This window comes from Mustela nigripes, chromosome 4 (genome assembly GCF_022355385.1).
Source record: "Mustela nigripes isolate SB6536 chromosome 4, MUSNIG.SB6536, whole genome shotgun sequence".
NCBI lineage: Eukaryota > Metazoa > Chordata > Mammalia > Carnivora > Mustelidae > Mustela > Mustela nigripes.
Window position 1 is genome coordinate 89,659,567 of NC_081560.1, and position 23,418 is coordinate 89,682,984.

At 43.1% G+C, this 23,418-nt stretch overlaps 1 protein-coding gene across 1 annotated transcript in view; it reads left to right on the top strand.

The window, feature by feature from the left end:
- The window catches only part of SLC26A4 (solute carrier family 26 member 4), a 49,953-nt gene that overhangs the window by 17,444 nt on the left and 9,091 nt on the right, over positions 1-23,418 (top strand). Inside the window, exons 7-18 of the mRNA XM_059397040.1 lie at positions 1,365-1,517; positions 2,432-2,514; positions 5,785-5,932; positions 6,520-6,633; positions 10,363-10,440; positions 10,582-10,677; positions 11,907-12,013; positions 14,714-14,783; positions 16,543-16,635; positions 17,560-17,655; positions 18,256-18,486; positions 22,886-22,940. Coding sequence (XP_059253023.1) covers positions 1,365-1,517; positions 2,432-2,514; positions 5,785-5,932; positions 6,520-6,633; positions 10,363-10,440; positions 10,582-10,677; positions 11,907-12,013; positions 14,714-14,783; positions 16,543-16,635; positions 17,560-17,655; positions 18,256-18,486; positions 22,886-22,940 — 1,324 coding nt within the window. The remainder of the gene's footprint in view (positions 1-1,364; positions 1,518-2,431; positions 2,515-5,784; positions 5,933-6,519; positions 6,634-10,362; positions 10,441-10,581; positions 10,678-11,906; positions 12,014-14,713; positions 14,784-16,542; positions 16,636-17,559; positions 17,656-18,255; positions 18,487-22,885; positions 22,941-23,418) is intronic.

Consider the following 23,418-nt stretch of genomic DNA (forward strand, 5'->3'; position numbering starts at 1 on the left):
AAAATACTCTCTGAGTGAAAGTCCAAGAGGCTTCCTGTAAGTCAAATGCTTGAACTCTAGTTCAGGCACTCGGTGGACGTCTTTTGCTAGTATAACAACTTCTCCTGTCATTCCCTTACTCTTGGAGCTGCTGGCCAAACGACTGCTGGATCACTTAAGGCTCTTTATACATAACTGTTATTGACTGCCATTGTGATTATTTAAAATAAAGCTTGTCTATAAAATTAAGTAATACATGTTATAAACAATAAGATACTTCATTCCTTTGTTTTCATATAAAAATGTATCTATAAAGGGACTCATTAAAAAAAAAAAAAGTAACCTTCACTGAGAGATTATTTGTTTCAAAGAATGAAAGAATACCTCTGAAATCATGCCTTCTACAGGACCCAAGCTGCGGGAACAAAGGTATTAGTGTTCTTCCCTGGGAGTCTCCCTTGCTAATCTCCCTTGATTCCCAGAAACCTCCTATTTACAAAACAAGACGAATTTATTCTTGAGTTGGCTTGTCTGCCCACTTGAAAAGAGTTGTTTTTATTTAAGTCATTTTAGTTCAAGTTTGAACTAAGTACCAAATTAATTTCTAAAAATTTATATATATATTTTATATATATATATATATTTAAAGATTTTATTTATTTATTTGACAGAGATCACAATTAAGCAGAGAGGTAGGCAGAGAGAGAGAAAGGGAAGCAGGTCCCTGCTGAGCAGAGAGCCTGATGCAGGGCTCCATCCCAGGACCCTGAGATCATGACCTGAGCCGAAGGCAGAGGCTTGTTCACTGAGCCACCCAGGTGCCCCTAAAAATTTATATTTGAACAATGTATCAATTTAGTAGTTTTTCTTCAGGATGAAGAGTGGATCAGACCCTATGTAGCTACATATAAAGTATTTAGGCATTTTTATTTCCAGCCATCTCATTCAGGTTGGGGAAGAGTTTTACCTAAAATATTGGCTAATTGGGACTTTTTGGTTTGTCAGTTTTTAGTCTCAATAATAGCACATCGACATTGTGAAATTAGGTCACTTAATAGTCCCTATAAAACCGCTTTAAGATATAAATTTTTAAAGCTTTTCTGCAAGTAAAATTCAGTATGTAATGAAATTTTTTCTTTTAAAACATCTCATTTTTATTGTAAAAAAGTGCAGATGAACAAAAAAGTAGAAATCACCCATGGTTTTACCACTCCAATTAAGCATCATTAACTTGGTATATGTACTGTTAAGACCGGATGTTTTTAATGGTCTCTGTATTAGCCGAACACATTTTTATGATTTTACATGAAATTTTTAAGTGCTGTTTGATGATGTTATCATGATTTTTCATGTGGGAAGAATATACAATTGTTTTCTTTATACAGACTCTGATTGAGATTTTTCAAAATGTTGGCAACACCAACCTTGCTGATTTCATTGCTGGATTACTCACCATTATCATCTGTATGGCGGTTAAAGAAGTGAATGACCGATTTAAGCACAAAATTCCAGTCCCTATTCCTATAGAAGTAATTGTGGTAAGTAAAACATGTAATTAGAAAGTTCAGCATTAATGAGTTTAATAAGAAGTTGTAATATATATATATAAATATGGAATATTACTCAGCCATAAAAAAGAATGAAACCTTGCCATCTACAACAACATGGTTGGAGCTAGAGAGTATCATGCTTGGTGAAATAAGTCAGAGAAAGAGAGATACTAAATGATTTCACTCATATATGGAATTTAAGAAACAAACAAACAAAAAAGAGACAAAACCCCCCAGATTCTTTTTGTAATTTAATTTTTAAATTTATTTTTTATTGAATTATGTTAGTCACCATACAGCACATCATTAGCTTTTGATGTAGTGTTCCGTGATTCATTGTTTAAGTATAACACCCAGTGCTCCATGCAATCTGTGCCCTCCTTAATACCCATCACCAGGCTAGCCCATCTCTCCACCTACCTCCCTTCCAAAACCGTCAGTTTGTTTCCTGGAGTCCATAGTCTCTCATGGTTTATCGCCCCCTCTGACTCCCCCGTTTTCATTTTTCCCTTCCTTCTCCTAATGCCCTCCATGCTATTCCTTATGTTCCACAAATTAAAAAAAAAACCCAGATTCTTAAATACAGAGAACGAACTAGTGGTTGCCAGAGGGGAGGTAGGTTAGGGATTAGGGAAAAAGATAAAGGGGAATAAGAGCACTGTTTTATCTTGATGAACACTGAGTAATGCAGAGAAAAGTCATATCATTTTACCGCACACCTGAAACTAATATAATGTGTGTTAATATAATGTATGTTAACTGTACTTGGATTTAAAAAAAAAAAATAGAAAGACAGAAACCAACAGGGCAGGCTTCCTAAGGAGGAGACCAAAGAAAGGGGGTGAGGAGTTGTTAAAACATGTAGTTTTTTAAATTTTTGAACCTCTTTTGTTTTATTTCAGACAATAATTGCTACTGCCATTTCATATGGAGCCGACCTGGAAAAAAATTACAATGCTGGCATTGTTAAATCCATCCCAAGGGGGTGAGTGCGGAGCTCCTCTTAGGCTATACTAAATCAGTACTTTCTATTTAAAAGAAACCTTTTATTACAAGCTTCATTTCACTGATGCTCCTTCCATAGTCTTCCCCGTGTGTGATCTTAAGGAAGCACCCACTGGTGCAAACGGTCAGACAAACTGTGTGTGTAGAGAAAGTTTGAGCCATTTGTTGAAAAGCAGCTCCCATAGGCTCTAAGGTTTTTTTCTTCATTTTCTTAAAATGTGGCAGGACTTACACAGTCACCACCAGACTCCTGACTTAAACTCCTGTGTATAATTACAATATAATACAAATAGAATCATGGTTAGTCACATTTATCACACTGAGAACAATCTGCTTGAGAAATAAGGGACAGCTGGCCTTAATTCTCCACCAATTAGTTTAATCAATCTTGGGTAATAATTATGTCATTGGTTCTCACGAATAAAATGCATCATCTTAAGGGAGGTTTTCTATATATTTGGTAGTTTGGTGAGTTCGGAAAGTAGAGTTGAGTATCTTCGTGCACTTCTGTCACCACCTAGATGGGTGAGGGGGTTCTCCTAATTCGGGCTTGTTCTAAAATGCCAGTGAGATCTCTCATAAAATGCACTGAATGGACCAAGTGCAGTACGCTGTAATTTCAACATACGGCATTAAAAAAGAAACCCAGATGTTTGCTAGATTGGTAACATTAACCTCCCACAATTATGACCAGACTCACTGTTAGATAGCCAGCAGGTACTGGTACCAGAGGATGTCACTGTCATGTTTGTTTCCACTGCTTTCAAAGTGACGTGCTTTGCACTTGTGTTTGAGAGTGTGGCGCAGGGGGAACGGGGCAGGGGAGGTCAGCAGAATCATCGGGGGTTTTCTCCTGGCTGCCTTTGGAAGGCCACTTTTCCATTCTAGTTGGAGCGGTGGTGCATTTGCCAAGTGTTCAGGGCCAACCTCAAGTAAATGGAATCATGGTGATCACGCCTGACTCTCCGTTCTAGGGTCCCACCACTCCCCACCCTTATCTTTTCAGAAAAGCCTCCTTCACCCTCACTCACCTTCATAGCATTAGCTCATGATCAGGCCAGACATGGGAGGGTTGGCTGTAGCCAAACAGGGCCCCTGAAGAAGGGCAGGAGGTAAGGGAAAGACAACTCAGAGGTCATTGGAAGGTGTCCAGTGTGGGTCCCAAGTGAGTGACGTGAAGCCAAAAATCAGCCCTGCTAAGAACTAGCAAGGTAATACAAATGGATGGCAGCTGTGGTACATTCAGGGTCTCCCTACACTTACTGAGCACCTACTATGTGCGTAGGTACTGATTACTTACTCACATCATCCTTCCTTGACTCCTTCCAATAACCCTATGAGAAGAGTATATAGCCCCCATTTGACAGCTGAAGAAACTGGGACTTGGGAATCTTGAATAATATGCCCCAAGTCAGTCAGTCAGTCAGTTTCATACAGAGCCATGGAGCCAGCATTTACATCCTTTGACTTTAAGTCTCTGTGCTTTACACTTTGTGACCCTGGAGAATCAAGGACCTGGTAGAAGGCCCTGGCATTAGAGAAGTTGGCAGGCAGGCAGTGGGCATTAGGTCACAATCAAAGCTGAACTCTGTAGGACTGGAAAGGTATCCGGACAGACTGAATTACCTCGAGTAAGGCTGATTGGGTCTCGGGAATGAGTCACAAGCCTGATAGTATATAAAGATTTTCTTTATTTGTCAGAGAGAGCTCACACAAACAGGGGGAGTGGCAGGCAGAGAGAGAAGGAGGCTCTCCACTGAGCAGGGAGCCCAATGTGGGACTCGATCCCAGGATACTGGGATCATGACCTGAGCCAAAGGCTGATACTTAACCCACTGAGCCACCCAGGTGTCCCCACAAGCCTTGTTTTAAGAAGTGATGTCCAAGCCCACGTCCTGATGAGCAGAGGTGTGATACAAATCTTGTGAGTCAGGATGAGATGTGGGAAAAAAGGAGTCTGGAAAGTAACCTCACCTGTGGGGAGAAAAAGGCTACTGGGGCAGAGAATCAGACAGATCTTGTTACGCACGAAATCAACATTCATACTAGACCTTACTAAATGACCTTGAACAAGTCACTTAATGTCTCTGGACCTCAGTTCCCTTATCAACAAAAGGAGAGACGTAGATTCAACCATTTCTAGGATATTAGATGAGCATATTAATTTGGATGATATCAGGATATTAGCTAGCTCTAAATTTCTGTGGTTTTTTTAAACAATCTTATTTCTGCTATAGCACCTCCCTCTGATTAGAGGAGGGGAATGTAGTTTCCTATTAAAGGAAACTCAGACATAAGTGAGGTAGGTGAGGGAGATTGTTTTGGTGGGGTTTTTCTGTTTGTTTGTTTTGGAGGTTTTTTGGCTAGGGACCTCTGGCTGTACGCTCTATGGATAAGTCATCAAGATACAGGTACATGAAAGCCATTCCCCCAGTTTTCATATTTGGGGACAACTGAATGATTATAAACATGTAGGTTTCCTTCCTTCCCTCCCTCCTTCCTTTTTTTCCTTTTTAAGTGGGCTTTTGTGCCCAAAATGGGGCTTAAGCTCACAACCCTGAGATCAAGCATCACATGTTATACTGACTGAGCCAGCCAGATGCCCTTAGGTTTATTTCTTTACATGGTCTGTAGAACAGTTCTGGTATGTCCAACAGTAGCCGTTCAACCCCACAGTCACTAGTCTTAGTCATTGAGATTCTGGAGCATTCTGATAATTACATAAATGTAATCTCATCTGGACTCAAGATTTTAAATATCGTGGCTCTTAAGATGCGGATTTTTTACTCAGCTCTTTTAGCATCCAATTATCGTTTGTCTCTTTCATAGACCCGACATCTCTTCCCACAAGGCAAATCTCATTTTATGGCCAGACTATCTTTTAAATTCAAAGACCTTTAAGATAAAATTGTGTGAGGAGAAACACTAATGTGTGAAATGGCGTGGCATCAGGCTGTATACTACAGAATCCATAATGACACATTTATTTGTGTCAGGGGTATAGATAAGGCAGCATTTGTAGAGGGGATGAAGAAGTCAGCTCATGAGAGAGCGCCAACTTCTAATTAAAAACTGTAAAAGCAATGCTACCACTTAGTTGTCCCAATCTGCTTTCCTCCCTCGGGATCAAGCAATTTCATGCCTGACTTGGGTCTGGGTGGATATAGCCTTTGACGAGGTAGGAACAGAGAACTGTGGTCAAATCCTCACTGCGTTTGTTTGTTTGTTTGTTTGTTTGAAAACTCACTAGGTTTTTGCCTCCCATACTTCCACCTGTGAGTCTGTTTTCTGAGATGCTGGCTGCCTCGTTTTCCATCGCCGTGGTGGCTTATGCTATTGCGGTGTCTGTGGGCAAAGTTTATGCCATCAAGTACGATTACACCATCGATGGGAACCAGGTACGGTCACCCTTGCGCTGACCTGCTTTTGTAGGGCGGCAAAGAAGAGAAAGGCATAAGCGGGACAGACTTAGTTGTCTGCTGGAGAAGGGATTGGTTTCTTTCATCAGTCCTTGTCGAGCTGGTTTCCCTCTTCCACGTGCTAGTTGAAATTATTTTGAAATACGCAGGCTGCGTCTCTTTTCTTTTTAAGAAATAAGTTGAAGCCAGCCGAATTCTAAGAGTTAATTCAGTCAGGTCCTAAATAACATTCAACGCTCACATATGAGGTCAGCATGAGAATCCTTCATGCAGTCCAGTGTCTCTGGATATATTTCATAAGGGGAGCTATAATATAGCAAAACAGTGCAGCAAACGCCAGCGATGATGGTTGTGACCGTTTTAAATTCAGGCTCTTGTACACACGGGCCCTTGTTCAGGTGAGCTGATTTTAAATTGCTCCACGTGTGCAAGCATGGGCAGTATCTGGGGCTACCAGACAGGGTGGGCTTGGGAGCTTGCTTTCCTCCTCTTTTTCCTTAAACTCTTGGCAGGTCTTGCCCAGTGATTCTATTCGTAGCATCCCTGTCCCCCGGTCTCTGCCTTAGGAATTCATTGCCTTTGGGATCAGCAACATCTTCTCGGGATTCTTCTCTTGTTTTGTGGCCACCACTGCCCTGTCCCGCACCGCCGTCCAGGAGAGCACCGGGGGAAAGACCCAGGTAAGGCACAGCAGCGTGGGGGTGTCACGGTCCTGCAAGGGATGGGCCGGGGAACAGCACCTGGAAAGGCATTTAGGAGAGCCGAGTAAGGCAAGTAGCCTTGGAGCGCGGAGGCTTCTGCCTCGGGAGGCACAGATCCGAGCAGATCTGAGCAGATCTGACCTGGGGCTCACTTACCAACTTGATCCATCTCCTCCCCAGAAACCTCTCCGACATTGACGGTTTCCCAATGCCCAGATCCTCAAAGGAATCTCTGTGTCAGTGCTCAGCTCGCAGGTGGCTGTATTGACCTGCAACCTGGGTTTCCGGGATAAGAAGAACTGACAAGGAAATCAGTGGTAAAGAATGCTGATTTTTATCAATGTGTTATCTGGAGATAGAGAAGACGGAGCACGCACTTTCTGGTGTTAGTGAGCTGTTGCATTTTCGGGAGAATCCAAAGTGTCCACTATGTTTCCTTTCCAAGGATCAGGAAAGTTCCTGATAGGAAGTTCCTGATAGAATTTCCTCTAGAAGCCTTCGTCCCACAGAACAAATCTGCCAGCCGGGGATATTTTGGTGATAACATTTTGGCCTTTCCTCTCGAGGATGATTTTTGTTCCTGAAGTTCTACCCATGGATTTAATCTTATCAGTGTGGTTTTAGGTTGTTACCTTCACAAAGGGACCTCAAATCTGGCATCCCAGTTCATCTCTGAATCACCCCACCTTTGGCCACAAAGCTAAGGAGCCATTCTCAAAGGCTATCCTTTCTAGCGGGGCATGGGGTCAGATTTGCCAAAACAGGTGAATGGCGGCAAGGGACAGGCTCAGGAATTGTGTTTCTGTTGTGCCTGGGGGATGGTTCCCTTCCCCACACAGAGGTATTGTAAAAAGTGTATTGAGACTATAAAGAAGGATGTCATTGAATACAAGGTAAGTACTAGGACACACAGGAGCTTCAGTTAGGCTTTGTTATGTCAGGGACACAAAGCAGTGTGAAAGAGATTGAGAAAACTAGTGACTCCCTACAGTGGCCTGCCCAAGAGGAGCCTTAATTGTCCCCAGGGCGCATGTGATGCTCCTTTCCCATTTATAATGGATCTCTGTGTAGGGGGATTGGAAGAATGGGCCTCTTCCAATTTCTTGGGTCCTGTTGAACAACATCTAATTTTAATTTTCAGAAATTTTCTTTTTAAAATTGAACTTCCTTTTTTTGGGGTGAGGGGGAGACAGACCAGACCTTTCTAGCTCTGTGGGAGCAGGGAAGACAATCCAGCCCGTACCAGGAGGCCGAGCCAGGCGTCTGTGGTCGGGGAGAAGAGGTCAGAGGTGATTTCCAGAGCTGCCCCATGTTCCAGTGGCGGCTGTCAGCACACGAGTTGAAGTAAGATGAAAGCGCTCTGCTATCATCGGAGATGGGGCATTGACAGACTCTCCAGGGCCCGGGGCTGTATGCGGGTGTAGGCGGGTCCCCCACGGGTGATGTCCACTCTCCTGCTGTGGCGTGCAGGCTCAAAGGAGGCACGGGCCAGCCGGCCCAGGAAGAATGCCCGTGTAAAGCGACTCCTTGGCAGAGGGCTTGGGGATAATGGTGTTCTGGTAAGCTAACACCCACCGCCACACACTGGCATGTATTATATTTAGGAATGAAGGATGCCAGCATTTCAGTAGTGAGGAATGAAGCAAGCACAGAAGGGGCTTGACATTTAATTACTGAAATGTATACTGAGTTCTGGGGTTAAAAGTCCAAGTGCCTGGACTGAAATCCAGGGACTCATGACTACATAAACTGGATGGTCTCCCCCTGTTGTGTGGCTTCTTGGGCTTTCTCTCATGTTGGGGGCCTTGGTGTCAGCATCTATAAAATGGGAACATTAACTGCATCCACTCAAAGGGATGTTGTGAGGATTGAATAAAAACGTCTAGAAAGTCCTGGCGCGTTCTTGTGAATGCTGATTGTTCCCATCTGTCGCTCCTCACGGTAGGGGAGCATCGTGTCCCAGTGATACATATGTTGTCCCTGACACAGAAGAACCAGTCCTCTCCCAGCTGAATGAACGGGGTAGCGAGGGTTAGTGCTCGCTGTGTGCAGCACATTCTCAGACTGCAGCAGGGCTTAACGGTACAGCCCGTTCTTTCTCTCACCCTCACCTGACTCCTACGGACTCACCAGAAACTCTGATTACTAACTGTTCTCTGATCTGATTACATTCTCACTTAGAATCATTAATTATCTAGTGATTGAATGTGCTCATAGATATAAAATCTACCGCAATTCCAGCCTTAAAAGTAAGTACAAGTAACAAAATCCTCTCAGATTTTAAGAGAGTGGCCAGGATTCATGTCGGTCCCCATCATTGGCGGCTTCCTGTCCCATGTACCAGGCGGGTAGGTGGCCATTCTCCCGGCAGGAGCTGGGCAGCTGGCTGTGATCTCTGTCCCCAGATCTCCGTTTCTTTCAGCTACTCGCAGAGCCCCACATCCACAGCGAGATGCAAGTGGCTCGTGATTGGCGACCAGTGCTGGTTATGCCATTATATGGAAGGGAGGGAGGGAGGAACAAAAAGGGAAGGAAGGAGCATGGATGGATAGGTAGAGAGAGGATATTAGTTTCTCTGCTCAGATAGGAGAGGGAAAGCCACCAAGGTACAGGCCTCCTAGAGGTGTGGTGCTAAGGGGCAACAGAGCCCAAAAAAGAAGTCTGGAAGTACAAAGCGAAGTTTCTAGTCCAACAGATACATAATCTAACCATAATGAGAAGGTTGGAATGATCCATTTGCCAGGTGGGAAGACTGTGACTTTGAAGTTTTCTGATGTTTCTGGATTTTCCTTTGATGTGGGCCTGATCTCTCTCTTCACCTGCAACCTCTAGCAGCCGGCGGCACTTGTGCCCCAGCCTGTCTTCCCTGTTGCTTCTCCCACTTCTTTGCTTCTGGTGCTCTGTCTCCTTTTCTCCTCTGTTTCAGAGTTTCTGGTCTTCACCTCCGCCACGCGGCAGCCGTCTCAGTGCTAATCACACCAGAGAATAGCCCCACCCCTCAGCCTCTCTCCTAACTATTCACGGATCTTAGCAGAGCTTTTTGGCCAGCGAAGGTAAAGTTTCTGAAGGTCCTTTAATGCCCCGCGTGCTGGTGGCCCCGTCCCTGGGGCCACACGCTGAGCCTGTGTCTGGGGACAGAGGAGCAGGGGATGCGGTCCCACGTGTCCTGGTGCTCGTGTAGCATTCTGAATTTGCGCTGGGACCGGGCCATTTAGTTCCTCTGCGATTTTTGTGGGAATCATATGCCGTTAGTACCAAGTGTTGTCAGAATCGCTGTTAGGGCTGCGCCTTCTACGATGCGGAAGAATCCGATGTGAATGGCACAGTTTATTTCTTGGGGGAAGAGGTGGCCCCGCTCTGGCAAATGGTTACAAGTCTGGCCTCCCGACGGGACACCGAAGCTCTAGGTCAGTAACACATCGTGCAGCAATCCCGGTGCCGCTGGCTTTCCCTGCGCAGGCTCCGTCTCCACGTTTCCTTTAATTCCTCTGCGATAGCCACCCTGTGTATGTTGCCCACTTTTTTCCTTCCGTTGTGGAGAGTTTTCGGAACTAATTCTCATTTCTCTCAACAGTATTGAGCAGGAGGAGGGAGTAGGGCAGCGTCAAGCAGCCCTGCAAACAGACTGTCCTGCACGCACCCGCATCCCACAAGCTAGACACCAGTGGGGAGGCTGAGCCCTGCTCATGGCAGGTGTGTGTCTTTCAGATTGCCGGCATCATCTCGGCTGGGATCGTGATGATCGCCATCGTCGCCCTGGGGAAGCTGCTGGAACCCTTGCAGAAGGTACAGCCCTGCTTCTCAGCATATTGATTGCATAATCTCGCTTCCCTGCTCAGCCACCGGAGAAATAACAGGAGGTTTAAAACTCACCCGGTGGAAAGCCCTTGCCCTGAATAACACAGCCTTCCCTGTCTCTCCCTGCAGTCGGTCTTGGCTGCCGTTGTCATCGCCAACCTGAAAGGGATGTTCATGCAAGTGTGTGACATTCCTCGTCTGTGGAGACAGAATAAGATAGATGCTGTAAGTCACTTACTGCCTGTTTTTGTCTGAAATAAGATTTGGTTCTTCTTATTCTTTTTTTTTTTTAAAGATGTTATTTATCTACTTGACAGAGAGAGAGCGAGCGAGCGCACAAGCAGGGGGAGTGGCAGGCAGAGGGAGAGGGAGAAGCAGGCTCACCACTGAGCACAGAGTCCAATATAGGACTTAATGCCAGGACCCCCAAGATTATGACCCGAGAAGAAGGCAGACAGTTAACTAACTGAGCCACCCAGCCAAGATGTGGTTCTTATGTGCCTCCTGCCACATCATTATGTGGGGGACATGTCTCCTAAATCTCATTTGCCTTTTGGGATTCCCAGAGAAGAAACTAGAATTGTGTGTATAAGCCAAGGCTCTGAAGCCAAGTTTTGTGAACATCCTGGATCTCTGGGGAGATCTTTTGCCATCTAGGAAGAATCTCCTACAAACAAACACCAAACAAACCAACCAGACCAACAACCAAATTAAAAAACAAAACAAATTCTTTAAAAAAAAAAAAAACAAAAAAAAAAAAACCTCTGTAATATAGAAGGACAAACAAAACACAAAACAAAGCAAAACCAAAGTACAAAACCCTTGCTGAGTCTAACTCTGACCAAAGTAAGCTTCGCAACTGAGGAACTGTGACAACCAGAAGCTATATCCTTCCGAGTCCTGCTCTCATTTAAACTATGGCAGACAGAAAGGAGAAAAATGCATCCCTCCAAGATGCATTGTAAAGTGAAAAAGAGACCAGCACAGCATGGCATAGTGTGTACAATGCATGAAAAGACGGGAAAAGAAAATACTGCTGTTCAGTCATATTTGCTTGTATTTGCAGAAAACGATGCTGGCGAAAAGTGCGCACATGCACGTGCCAGAGACACATGAGAAAACAGAAGAGAACACAGGGAGAGAGGCTGGATGGATGGAGAAGGGAGGGGGTTGGGAGCAAGACTTTTCACTGTAGACCTTTTTCATATTAATTCCACTTTGAACTTTGTTCGTATTTTCCCTATTTAAAAGTCATGAAAGCACGTTGAAATGGGACAGTCGGTCTTTACCAGAAAGGTCAATTTCCACTTCCTCTTAACATGAAGTAGAGTCCGAGTATATATAAAAAAAAGCTGTGATTTGTTCATGGACAGTTGATCTGTTTTCACAGGTAGTCTCTCACTGGACGGCCCCTGCTGGATTAAAGCAGTTCTTCCTTTTCTGTTTTGTCCTAGGTTATCTGGGTGTTTACGTGCATAGCATCCATCATTCTGGGGCTGGACCTCGGTTTACTAGCCGGCCTCATGTTTGGACTGCTTACTGTGGTCCTCAGAGTGCAATTGTGAGTAATGCAGACCCAGGTCTCCCTTAAACAGGACCACACACCCTGCGCTTCCTTATACCATTTTGATAAAATATAAGGAAACCACTCCCTTTCATAATAGTTTCTATACATTGAGGGCTTCTATGAATTAAGCCCATAGTGCTTGACATACATTATCATATTTAGTCTTCGGGAAAAAAAATCCCATGAACAGATTTTATTATTGTCATTCTATAGGTAAGCAGTTCGAGGCTCAGAAAGGTTAAGAACTTTTCCAAAGATCACACAGCTAAGTCAGGCTTTGAACTCGGGTGTGTCTCACCCCCAAATCTGTGCACTTAGCCATGTGCTCTTTGGCTGTGTGCTCCTTTCAGGGGTGATAAAACGCAAAGATTCATGACTCAGCAAAGGACTGAGGTGAGTTCCTTCTGCAGTTCCTTGCAGTTCCTTCTGTAAATGAGACGCCGCACGTGGGACACGCCGCCCGAGGCTAGGGTCAAGGTAGCCGCTAAACAGATTGCAGCCCGGTTTCTCCTGAAGCTAGGAACCCAGAACGGGAGACTTTGAAAGTGTTGATTGTGGGCAGGATTCATTCAGACCCACCAAATGGAGCGTGCGTCCCACAGGCCACACGATTATATGAAGTAGAGGTCATTAGGACATATGCAGAGGGAAAGCAGCAAAGGCGTGGCTCGACGCCACCAAGAGTGATCTGTGAGGGGTCCTGAGCGTCTGGGTTTCTGTTGGTTCTGTAGTGACTCTTGAGAGGCTTTCCATGTGTGCCCTCCTGGGTCTGTGAAGCCCTCCCAGTGGAGAGGCAAACAGAGCCTCTCTCTCCTCAAAACCTCTGTTCCCTTTCCAGAATTCTGGCCTCTTCTCTGCCTGGGCTTTGGTTGCAAAGGAGTAAGAAACCTGGAAAAACATCATCCAAGACCCCTCCCACTTTGCATAAGCCCACCCTTCTTCTTCTTTTTTTTTTTTTTTTTAAATTATGCTATGTCAGTCACCATTCAGTACATCATTAGTTTTCGATGTAGTGCTCCATGATTCGTTGTTTACGTATAACACCCAGTGCTCCATGCAATCCATGTCCTTCCTAATACCCACCACCAAGCTCACCCATCCCCCCACCCTCCTCCCCTCTAAACCCCTCAGTTTGATTCCCGGAGTCCACAGTCTTTCATGGTTTGTCTCCCCCTCTGATTCCCCCCACCTTCATTTTTCCCTTCCTTCTCCTAATGACATCCATGCTATTCCCTACACTCCACAAATAAGTGGAACCATATGATAATTGACTCTCTCTGCTTGACTTACTTCACTCAGCATAATCTCCTCCAGTCCCATCCGTGTTGATACAAAAGTTGAGTATTCATCCTTTCTGATGCCTGAGTAATATTCCATTGTGTATGTGGACCACATCTTCTTTATCCATTCATCTGTTGAAGGGCATCTCAACTCCTTCCACCGTTTGGCTATTTTGGACATTACTGCTATAAACATTGGGATGCACATGACCCTTCTTTTAATGACATCTGTATCTGTGGGGTAAATACCCAGTAGTGGTATTTTTAACTTTTTGAGGAAACTGCACACGGTTTTCCAAAGTTAAGCCCACCCTTCTCATTGCACCAACCAGTTCCCCTTCTTCCCAAAAGCTTGTGTTCCCTGCCTCGGGGCCCCTAAGTGATTGCCTATGGGCCCAGAGAGTTCCCAAGTTCCCTGTGTGCCCAGTTTGCTGCTGGGAAATAACTCCAAACTTGTGCTTGGAAGATGCTGCTTCTCGTGCTCTCTGTGTCTCAGTGTCTACTAGGCCTTGTGAGGGTGTGGTTGGGAGAGGAGGGTTTGTGGAGAAAGATGATGTAGCTTATGAGCTTTACATGAATATTCAGCACAGCCCGATAAGCTGAAGATAAAGCAGCAGCACATTTTAGCTCCTGATTCAGTAACCAGGCTTTTAGCCAAGCAAAAGCCACATCCTCCACAATGCTTCATTGCCAGTAATTATATGGCTGATCTGGAGAGCACGTTGCCAAGAGTACCCCAAACAGATACTCTTTCTTCAGGAATTGTTATTTAACATCTGTCCCTGGTCTCCCTTGAAGAATCACAGGATTTATTCGATTACATGAGGAGCAGGAAGACAACAGTCTGGTTGATGGGAGGAACTTTCTCCTGGTCCCCCCAGGCTCCCATTTCTACCAACTGAGACTAATTTGATCCCTGAAGACTCGTCATACTTCCTCAGAAAGTTGCTATACCTCATGAGTAAGTTCCAGGTGTTGTGCTAGGCTGTGAGGACCCCTGGGTCAAATGTAGATGCTGCCCCTTACCTCCAGGGCCTTTTTGACTTACCTGACCCTCAGCTTTCCCATAAAAATGAAGATAGGACCGCTGATCTTCCAGAAGAATAGTGGCACTTAGAGAAAATTTACCATGTGTGAAAGCTCTTTGTTTGTCCTCTGAAGTGTAATACACACGGAAGAGGGCTGCTCACGACTTCTCTCAGCCCTCAGGGAAGTCCTCCTCCACCCAGGGCCCACGCAAACACCAGCCGTTCATTTCGGAGCAGAGCTGGCTGTAGGAAGATGTCATCTGTAATGAAGACACAGGCTCCAAACACCAGAACGATGGGCTCTTTCCTATCGGTTATTTCTTCTAATGTTTTATTCCAAAGGAGGCCTGTTCCAAAAAATCCTGACCTGATTTTTCTTCTCTTAGTCCCTCATGGAATGGCCTGGGAAGCGTTCCTAGCACAGACATTTACAAAAGTACCAAGAGTTACAAAAATGTAAGTGCCTTTGTGAGACATTTGCTGGATTTGGGTTTTCTAGCCTGGATTTTCAGGGCCAGCTTATTTCTCTTTTAGTGTATCAGGTACAAGGTAGTTAAGGGGGGAGACTTCTGCCAGGAATGTCTAGAAGTCCACGGAGGCGGGGGGGGGGGGGGGTTGTGAAAACTTTGACCCAATGTGCCTTCTGATATGCATGACTTGGATGAATTGTGCCCATGCTAGTGTGAAGGTCCTATTCATGTAAAGCCATTGTAAGAGAAATCTCTTAAAATAGCCAATTTGAGGATTGCAGGAAGTTTCCACAAAATTCTATTCCTCTGCTATGTAATCTTTATCCTCTATGAAATTACCTGAAATCCCCATAAGGTTATCTTCATTTAATTCTAACCGGAGACTTTTAAGTTCTCATCACAAGGAACCTTCTTTGACATGTTGCTCTAATCTTGGAAGAAACAATATATGATACCGGAAATGGAAAAAAAAACAAATCCCACGGATGGACTTCTGTCCCTGCAAACAAACTAGCTTAGTGGTCACCAGGGCAAAAAGCAGAGGAAGAAAATTTTGGACACTGACCCTGGAATTCCATTAGCTGCTACTTAACTTATTTCCACATTCTTTCTCAGTTATGTTGAGCCAAGTGCTGCCCAGAGCTAAACATGATGGTAGAGAATCTTCTGGCTCATGGGCTGAATTTGGGAGTTTGCAGTTCAAGGCTCCACCCTGGGGAGAGTGACACCGTGTGTCACTCAGCCTCCCAGCTCCTACTTGCTCCTCTCAGGGACTGAACTGAAATTGCTAGGATTCCTAAAGACTGGAAAAATCTAGGATTCTGTAAGCTTTTTTTTGGTCTGGCCACTCTGTGTCAGGGCAAGAAGAAGCAGATGATATCACAGGCCTCAGTTCTTGCAAATCCCCTTGTTTGCTACTTTTTTTTTCCTTTTAAAGAATAGTAGCCAAAGAACAAAGTGGGCAGGGAGTGGTATGAACTTGAGGCAAAATTATTGCTAAAAATAGTGTCACTGAAAAATAATCATGTCACTGTTCTCAGCCTCAGTTTCTCCATCTGGAAATCAGAGGGTGCATCATTGCTTATGGAGGCCCTTCCTAACTTGACCTTCTGTGAGACTGTAAAATACCAGTGGTTTTATTTTTACTTTTAAAGATTTTATTTATTGGACAGAGAGAGACAGTGAGAAAGGGAACACAAGCAGGGGGAGTAGGAGAGGGAGAACCAGGTTGTGCTGAGTAGGGAGCCCTGCGTGGGGCTTGATCCCAGGACCCTGGGATCATGACCTAAGTTAAAGACACTTAACAATTGAGCCACCCAGGCGCCCCTCCAGTTTTAATAACCTGTGGCCTCTAACTGGGGGAAGCCCCTATTCAGGTAGAGGTGGGTGCTGCTGCCTAGCTCCTTTGAACAACTGAAACTCCCCTCCTAGTGGAGAAGCTAGAATTTTTTTAAAAAGATTTTATTTATTTGAGAGAGAAAGAGAGAGAGAGAGAGAGAGCAAGAGGTGGGGGAGGGGGAGCAAAGGGGGAGGGAGGGGGATAAGTAGACTCTGGGCTGAGCATGGAGTCCAAGAAGAGTGGACTCCATCCCAGGACCCCTGTGATCATGGCCTGAGCTGAAACCAAGAATCAGAGGCTCCACTGACTAAGCCCCCCAGGTGGCCCAAAAAGCCAGAAATTGAATCAAATGTTTGAAGCCCAAGATTATTATTAACCTCACGCTTTTTTTTTTTTTTAATGCTAGATTGAAGAACTTGAAGGAGTGAAGATTCTTAGATTTTCTAGTCCCATTTTTTATGGCAACGTTGATGGTTTTAAAAAATGTATCAAGTCCACAGTGAGTATTTTATCCCTAGAAATTTGGTTTCTAACCTCCTTTGAGACTTCCTTCATTCTATAGGTATTTATTGGCTCAAACTGGGCTAAGGTCCTACACCCTATTCCATCTGTATGGGGCTTTAAGAATTATAACATCCAAGTAAGTTACAGTCTATTGGAGGATAGGAAAATACCAATAATACCGTATGTGTTAAAATCCAGGTAGCAATAACTATGGAAGACAAAAACAGCAGAGATGTCTCCAGGCGGAATTTGAGTTCCAAATAAGTAGTATACACAGTACATGTGAGGAAGTTTCCAGAAGGGAGCAATCCCTGCAAGTTGGATGGACCAGGCTGGGTGTGACAGTTGGGCAGAAGAGTGGTTATGTCAGGTGTTTGGGAACCCTGTGAGCTGAGAGTCCAAGGTATGTACACATCTTTGGGTTGGGAGGTATTTGCCCAGTTGGAATAAAGGGCAAAAAGTGTAAGTGAAATATGTTAGCAGGAAACTGTGGTCTTGAATGCCGTGCCAACTGTGGTCTTGAATGCTTAGCTCTGATGCTAAGTCTCCCTGAGTGGCATCCAGAGCAAACTGTTTCACAGGAATGGTCCTCTGTGATTTTGCAATAACATAAAGGCTCTGTGAGGTCAAGGACCTTTGTTAACATAGGCTTAAAGCTAAAGAGGTTTTTCTTCACTGTTTTTGGTTGTTGTTCTGTTTTTACCAGTGTAGAGCCTTTAATATGAGACTGTCTTTCCTGAGTCTCTGAGTAGGTGGGGGAGGGTTGATGGGGCGACTGCCACCAGATCTTAGAATTTCTTTTTCAACAGGATGTCTCAAGGAATAATAGTACTTGAGAAACAACCTTCCCAGATAACAATTGCCATTAACGAGCATTAGGAACCAGACATTTTAAGTAATTTGACATTTTTTCCCAAAGGTTGGATTTGATGCCATTAGAGTATATAATAAGAGGCTGAAAGCACTGAGGAAAATACAGAAACTCATCAAAAAAGGACAATTAAGAGCAACAAAGGTGAGGCGACATTTTTCTTTTCCCTGTTAAATTCTTTCCCTGCTCAGAGGAAAATGAAAGCAGTTAGATAGTTAAAATTAGATTTATTCCCTTTGGTACCCAGATATGTACAAGGAGACAGTAATGTTGTTCTTGTAGGCAAGAGGAAATGGGAGAGAATTTAAAAATCAGCAGACCTCTCTGGAAACAGAAGGTTTGATTTTTTTTCCCCCCCATCGATAAATAAACCTTATTTTTACTGAAGGGAACAAAATTAGTGCTAATTCAATGCCAGAAAATTGCTCACAGTAGAAGACAGTTAAGTTCATAAACTTTTAGATCTATTACCTTTTATTCAGACTCTCCTGCCTATGTATCTCTTGGCCAAGTTCCACAATCTTCCAGAAATCAAGAGTTTCCTGGCTGCTCTGCTCTTCCATTTTTCTTCCTAGGGAACATCACAGTTTGGACTGAGGTAAATCTCATTCCTTAAGAGTTCATCCCTTTGATGTTTTGCTTGCCAAGGAAAAGTGTATAGGACTTTTAAGTAAATGGAGTTGAATCTTTGAAAGATGTCTCCCAGTGTTTGGCACTGAAGCTGGCAGTGTTTTCTTTGTTTAGAATGGCATTATAAGGGATGCTGGTTCATCGAATAATGCTTTTGAGCCTGATGAAGATATTGAAGATCCAGAAGACCTTGATATCCCAACCAAGGAAATAGAGATTCAAGTGGATTGGAACTCTGAGCTTCCAGTCAAAGTGAATGTTCCCAAAGTGCCAATCCATAGCCTCGTGCTTGACTGTGGAGCTGTGTCTTTCTTGGATGTTGTTGGAGTGAGATCCCTGCGAATGGTAAGGTTTTGGTGCTTTGGTTTATAGATCTGGAGCTTGGGCAGTAGTAACAGGGTAAGGGACACCTGGTCTTACAAAGGGACAATTGTTGGATCTGTAGTTTTTGTAGAGGAATGCTTTTGCAATAGAGTATAATATTTGAAAGTATGGGCTGTGTGGCCAGACGGGGGGCAGGGGGGTGGTGTTTTGAATCCCGGGTCTACTACTTACTAGTGGTGTGACCATGGACAAGTCACTTAATCTATCTGTACCTCAGTTTCTTCATCTGCAGTATGGGGGTAATGATGGTACCTACTTCACAAGGTTTGTTATGAGGATTAAATAGGCATATATATATATATTATATATGTAGTTTATTTTATTAGCTACATATATAATATATATTATATAGGTATTGTGTATAAAGAGGTAGTTTAGAAGAGTATCTTAGGAAATATATTTATTAAGTTTTCTTTTTCTTGGAGTACATAGAAGATAAGATATTAGAAGGAGGAAAAATGGATAACTGTTTGTGTCAAGTGTTATGTTTTTATTTGTAACACAAACAACAGCAGGGTAAGGACCCCCAGAGAACATGGTAGGACTGGAAAAGCAGGTGTCATTAAGAGGTTAGAACAGGAAGCAGGTCGGTTATCTAAGACATCAAAGCAAGAGTTGAGGAGCATGTGGGACAGAAACTTTCATGGTGTCAGAAACCAGTTATGCAGGCTCAAGCAAATAATTGTGGAGTGCCTAATATTTGCCAAGTGCTCGCCAGGCATAAGAGAGACACGATAAAGCCACCGCAGCCCCTATCCTGGGGGGACTAAACAGTCTAGAGGGGAAGGCAAACATTAAGCAAACATTTAACCAACTGTATGAAGCGCCCCCACACACAGACTAACCAGTGTGTCAATGTGGCTAGATGTTAAATTTAGGTGAAGTTTCAGATAGGTATTAAGAGGGTTGGGGTTTGGGGCGCCTGGGTGGCTCAGTGGGTTAAGCCGCTGCCTTCAGCTCAGGTCATGATCTCAGGGTCCTGGGATCGAGTCCCACATCGGGCTCTCTGCTCAGCAGGGGGCCTGCTTCCCTTCCTCTCTCCCTATGATCTCTTCCCTTCCTCTCTCCTACTGTGATCTCTCTCTGTCAAATAAATAAATAAAATCTTAAAAAAAAAAAAAAAAAAAAAGAGGGTCGGGGTTAAAAACAGGTTCCAGGCACCGACAATCAGATGTAATACATGGAAATGACCCCGGTGGGTGAAGGGGATTAAGAGTACACGTAATCATGATGAACATTGGGTAATACAGGGAACTGCTGAATCCCTACATTGTAACCCTGAGACTAACACAACACTGTAGTTAACTACACTGGAATTAAAATTAAAAAAAATTTTAAGTCTATTTAAAAAGTATGGCAATGACCCCTAACTGGAGTTTAATCCTAACTGGAAGCTTAATCGGGGCTTCCTGGCTACCTGGGCAAAAGCAAGTGATGATTCTACGGGGTGGGTCCTGGGCTGGTGAGGTAGAAAAGTGATTATTCTACTAGGCAGAAGAGTTCAGGAATATGCTGGCAGGTTCTATTCCAGCTATTTTGGAAAACCTGGCTAGTATAATAACCATTTGAGAACGGAAATGAAGACATAAATCTTGTTCTGCCTTGTGCATTTCACTCAACTGCGGCTCAGATCCATTGTAGATTGTGTTAGTCCAAGGGTTTAATGAACTGCTTTTGGGGAGAGTCAGAACTTATTTAATGCCAGGATAGTTTCCACACCTAACCAGTGGTTCTTTCAAATGCTTTAAGGGCAATTATGAGATCTCCAAACATTATACTTGCGTAAAGGTCTTGATTTTTCCCCCCCAGAAATGTCACGTTCTATTTTATTATTGCCCATAGGTCTTGTGTCTTGTTTTTTTGTTTTTAATTTTTACTAATTTGTATATTTTTATTGAAGCATAATTTTAAAAAAGGATTTTATTTATTTATTTGACAGAGAGAGAAAGAACACAAGTAGGCAAAGCAGCAGGTGGAGGCAGAGGAAGAAGCAGGCTCCCTGCTGAGCAGGGAGTGTGATGCAGGGCTTGATCCCAGGACCCTGGGATCATGACCTGAGCCAAAGGTAGATGCTTAGCCGACTGAGCCACGCAGGCAACTCTACTAAAGTACAATTAACATACAGTGTTATATTAGTTTTGGATAAACAATATAATGATTCAAAAATTCTATACATCACTCAGTCTCATCACGATAAGTGTACTTTTCATCTCCTTCACCTATTTCACCCATCCCCCACCCACTTCCTGTCTGGTAACCATCAGTTTGTTCTCCGTATTTAAGACTCTGGGGTTAAAAAAAAAAAAAAAGACTGTTTTTTTGTTTTTGTTTGTCTCTTTTGTTTGTTCATTTGTTTTGTTTCTTAAATTCCACTTGTGAGTGAAATCATATGGTATGTCTTTCTGTGACTTATTTCACTTAGCATTATGAGTGACGTTGAGTATCTTTTCATGTGACTGTTGGTCCATCATGTTGTTGCAGATGGCAAGATCTCATTATTTTTCATGGCTCAGTAATATTGGTGTGTGTTTGTGTGTGTGTGTGTACACCACTTCTTTACCCATTCATTCTTTACCCATTCATCTATGGTTGGACACTTGGGTTGCTTCCACATCTTGGCTATTTTAAGTAATGCTACAATAAACAGAGGGATGCATATATCTTTTTGAATTAGTGTTTTCATTTTCTTTGAGTGCATAAATACCTAGTAGTGGAATTACTGGATCATATGTTACTTCTTTTTAAAATTATTTTAGGAAGGTCCATACTGTTTTCCTCAGGACCTCCACCAATTTACATTCCCATCAACAGCACACAAAGGTTGCTTTTGCTCCACATTTTTGCCAACTCTTGTTACTTCTTGTATTTTTTGATACCAGCCATTCTGACAAGGTAATACCTCATTGTGGTTTTGATTTGCATTTACCATGATGAGTGATGTTGAGCATCTTTTCATGTGTCTGTTGGCCATTTATAGGTCTTCTAGAGAAGATGTCTATTCAGGTCTCGTCCATTTTTAATGAGATTATTTGGGGTATGGAGGCGTTGAATTCTATAAACTATATATTTTGGCTATTAACACCTTATTGGATATATCATTTGTGAATACATTCTCCCTTTCAGTAGGTTGCTGGGTTTGGGTTTTGTTTTGTTTACAGTTTTTGTTTTGTTGATAGTTTCCCTTGCTGTGCGAAAGCTTTTTATTTTAAGAAAGTCCTAATAGTTACATTTTGCTTTTGTTTCCCTCGCCTGAGGAGTCATATTTAGAAAAATATTTCAATGGCTGATGTCAAAGAAATTACTACCTATATTTTCTTCTAGGATTTTTATGGTTTCAGGTGCCACATTTAGGCCCTTAATCCATTTTGAGTTTATTTTTGTGTTATGATATAAAAAAGTGGCCCACTTGCATTCTATCAGACTGTTTTGATTACTAGAGCTTTGTAGTGAATCTCAAAACCTGGGGTTGTGATATCTCCAGCTTTGTTCTTATTTCTCAAAATTGCTTTGGCTGTATCTAGATTTTTTTTCATTAAATTTTTAATTTTGAGATAACTGTAGATTCACATGGAGTTGTAAGAAATAATACAGAGAGAGCCTATGTACCCCTCACCCAGTTTCTCCCCACAGTAACGTTTTGCAATACTAGAGTACAGAAATCACAATCAGGACATTGACAATGACAGAGTCAAAATACAGAGGACTTTTTAGGTCAGTTTTTGCATTTGGCATCCAGTGGCCACATATCCATGCTTACATGTCTTCTTCTCAAAGATAGAAACACATACTCTTGTTTCCAATCCACAGGGGCTGTGTTAGGAAGCTTCCTGTATTTTCTTCCCTTTCTTCCACAAATATCAGTGAAGCCCCTCTGTGCCATCCAGATGGCAACATCTGCTGCCGTCTCTGGAGACATGGTCTTCTCATCCCTAATCCTGCCATCACTGCAGGTCGAAAACCTCTGTGGTTTTCCAAGAATGAACTTTTCTCCAATAATCCACTTTCTTTTTTTTTTTTAATTTTTAATTTTTTAAAAAAATATTTTATTTATTTATTTGGAGAGACGGAGATCACAAGTAGGCAGAGAGTCAGGCAGAGAGAGAGAGAGGAAGAAGCAAGCTCCCTGCTGAGCAGAGAGCCTGATGAGGGGCTCCATCCCAGGACCCTGGGATCATGACCTGAGCTGAAGGCAAAAGCTTTAACCCACTGAGCCACCCAGGTGCCCCTAATAATCCACTTTCCTCGATGTCCTGGTTAACCATGAAAGTGTTCACATTTCTCCTGAGCAGGTAATGGAATGCTCCGTAACTGTGGACAGATAAAGTCATTCGCTGTTACAATTTTTTTTGTTTGTTTTTAGATTGTCAAAGAATTTCACAGAATTGATGTAAATGTGTACTTTGCATCACTTCAAGGTAAGTGCATATACAAATATATCTGCCTCTAAGACTTTCTTCTAAGCTTTTTCCTCTGCCTTGGAATGTGGGTACATAAATCAGCCTTTTTTTAAAAAACTATGTTTTATTAGGGTAAGAAATGTCTAAGTATAAAAGTTGCCATTTTAGTCACACTGACGTATACAATTAAGTCAGCGGCATTAAGTAGAGTCACAGTGTCATGTAACCATCACAACGATCGATTTCCAAAATTTTTCAGTGCCGCAAACAGAAACTCTACTCGTTATGCGATCTCTCTGGGTTATTTTTTGAATCTGCAAAGATATTATTTCCTATTTGTTCAGTAAAGCTGGTAAATCATCTGAAAGTATGTCCTGACAGCAGTGCAGGGTCAGTGGGGGAAATTTACCATGGGGATGACATAGATCCCTTGAAAGTAGAGGATCCTCCAGGGTCTGAGTCTTTGTCTGTCTGTGCACCAGTGTATGTATATAGA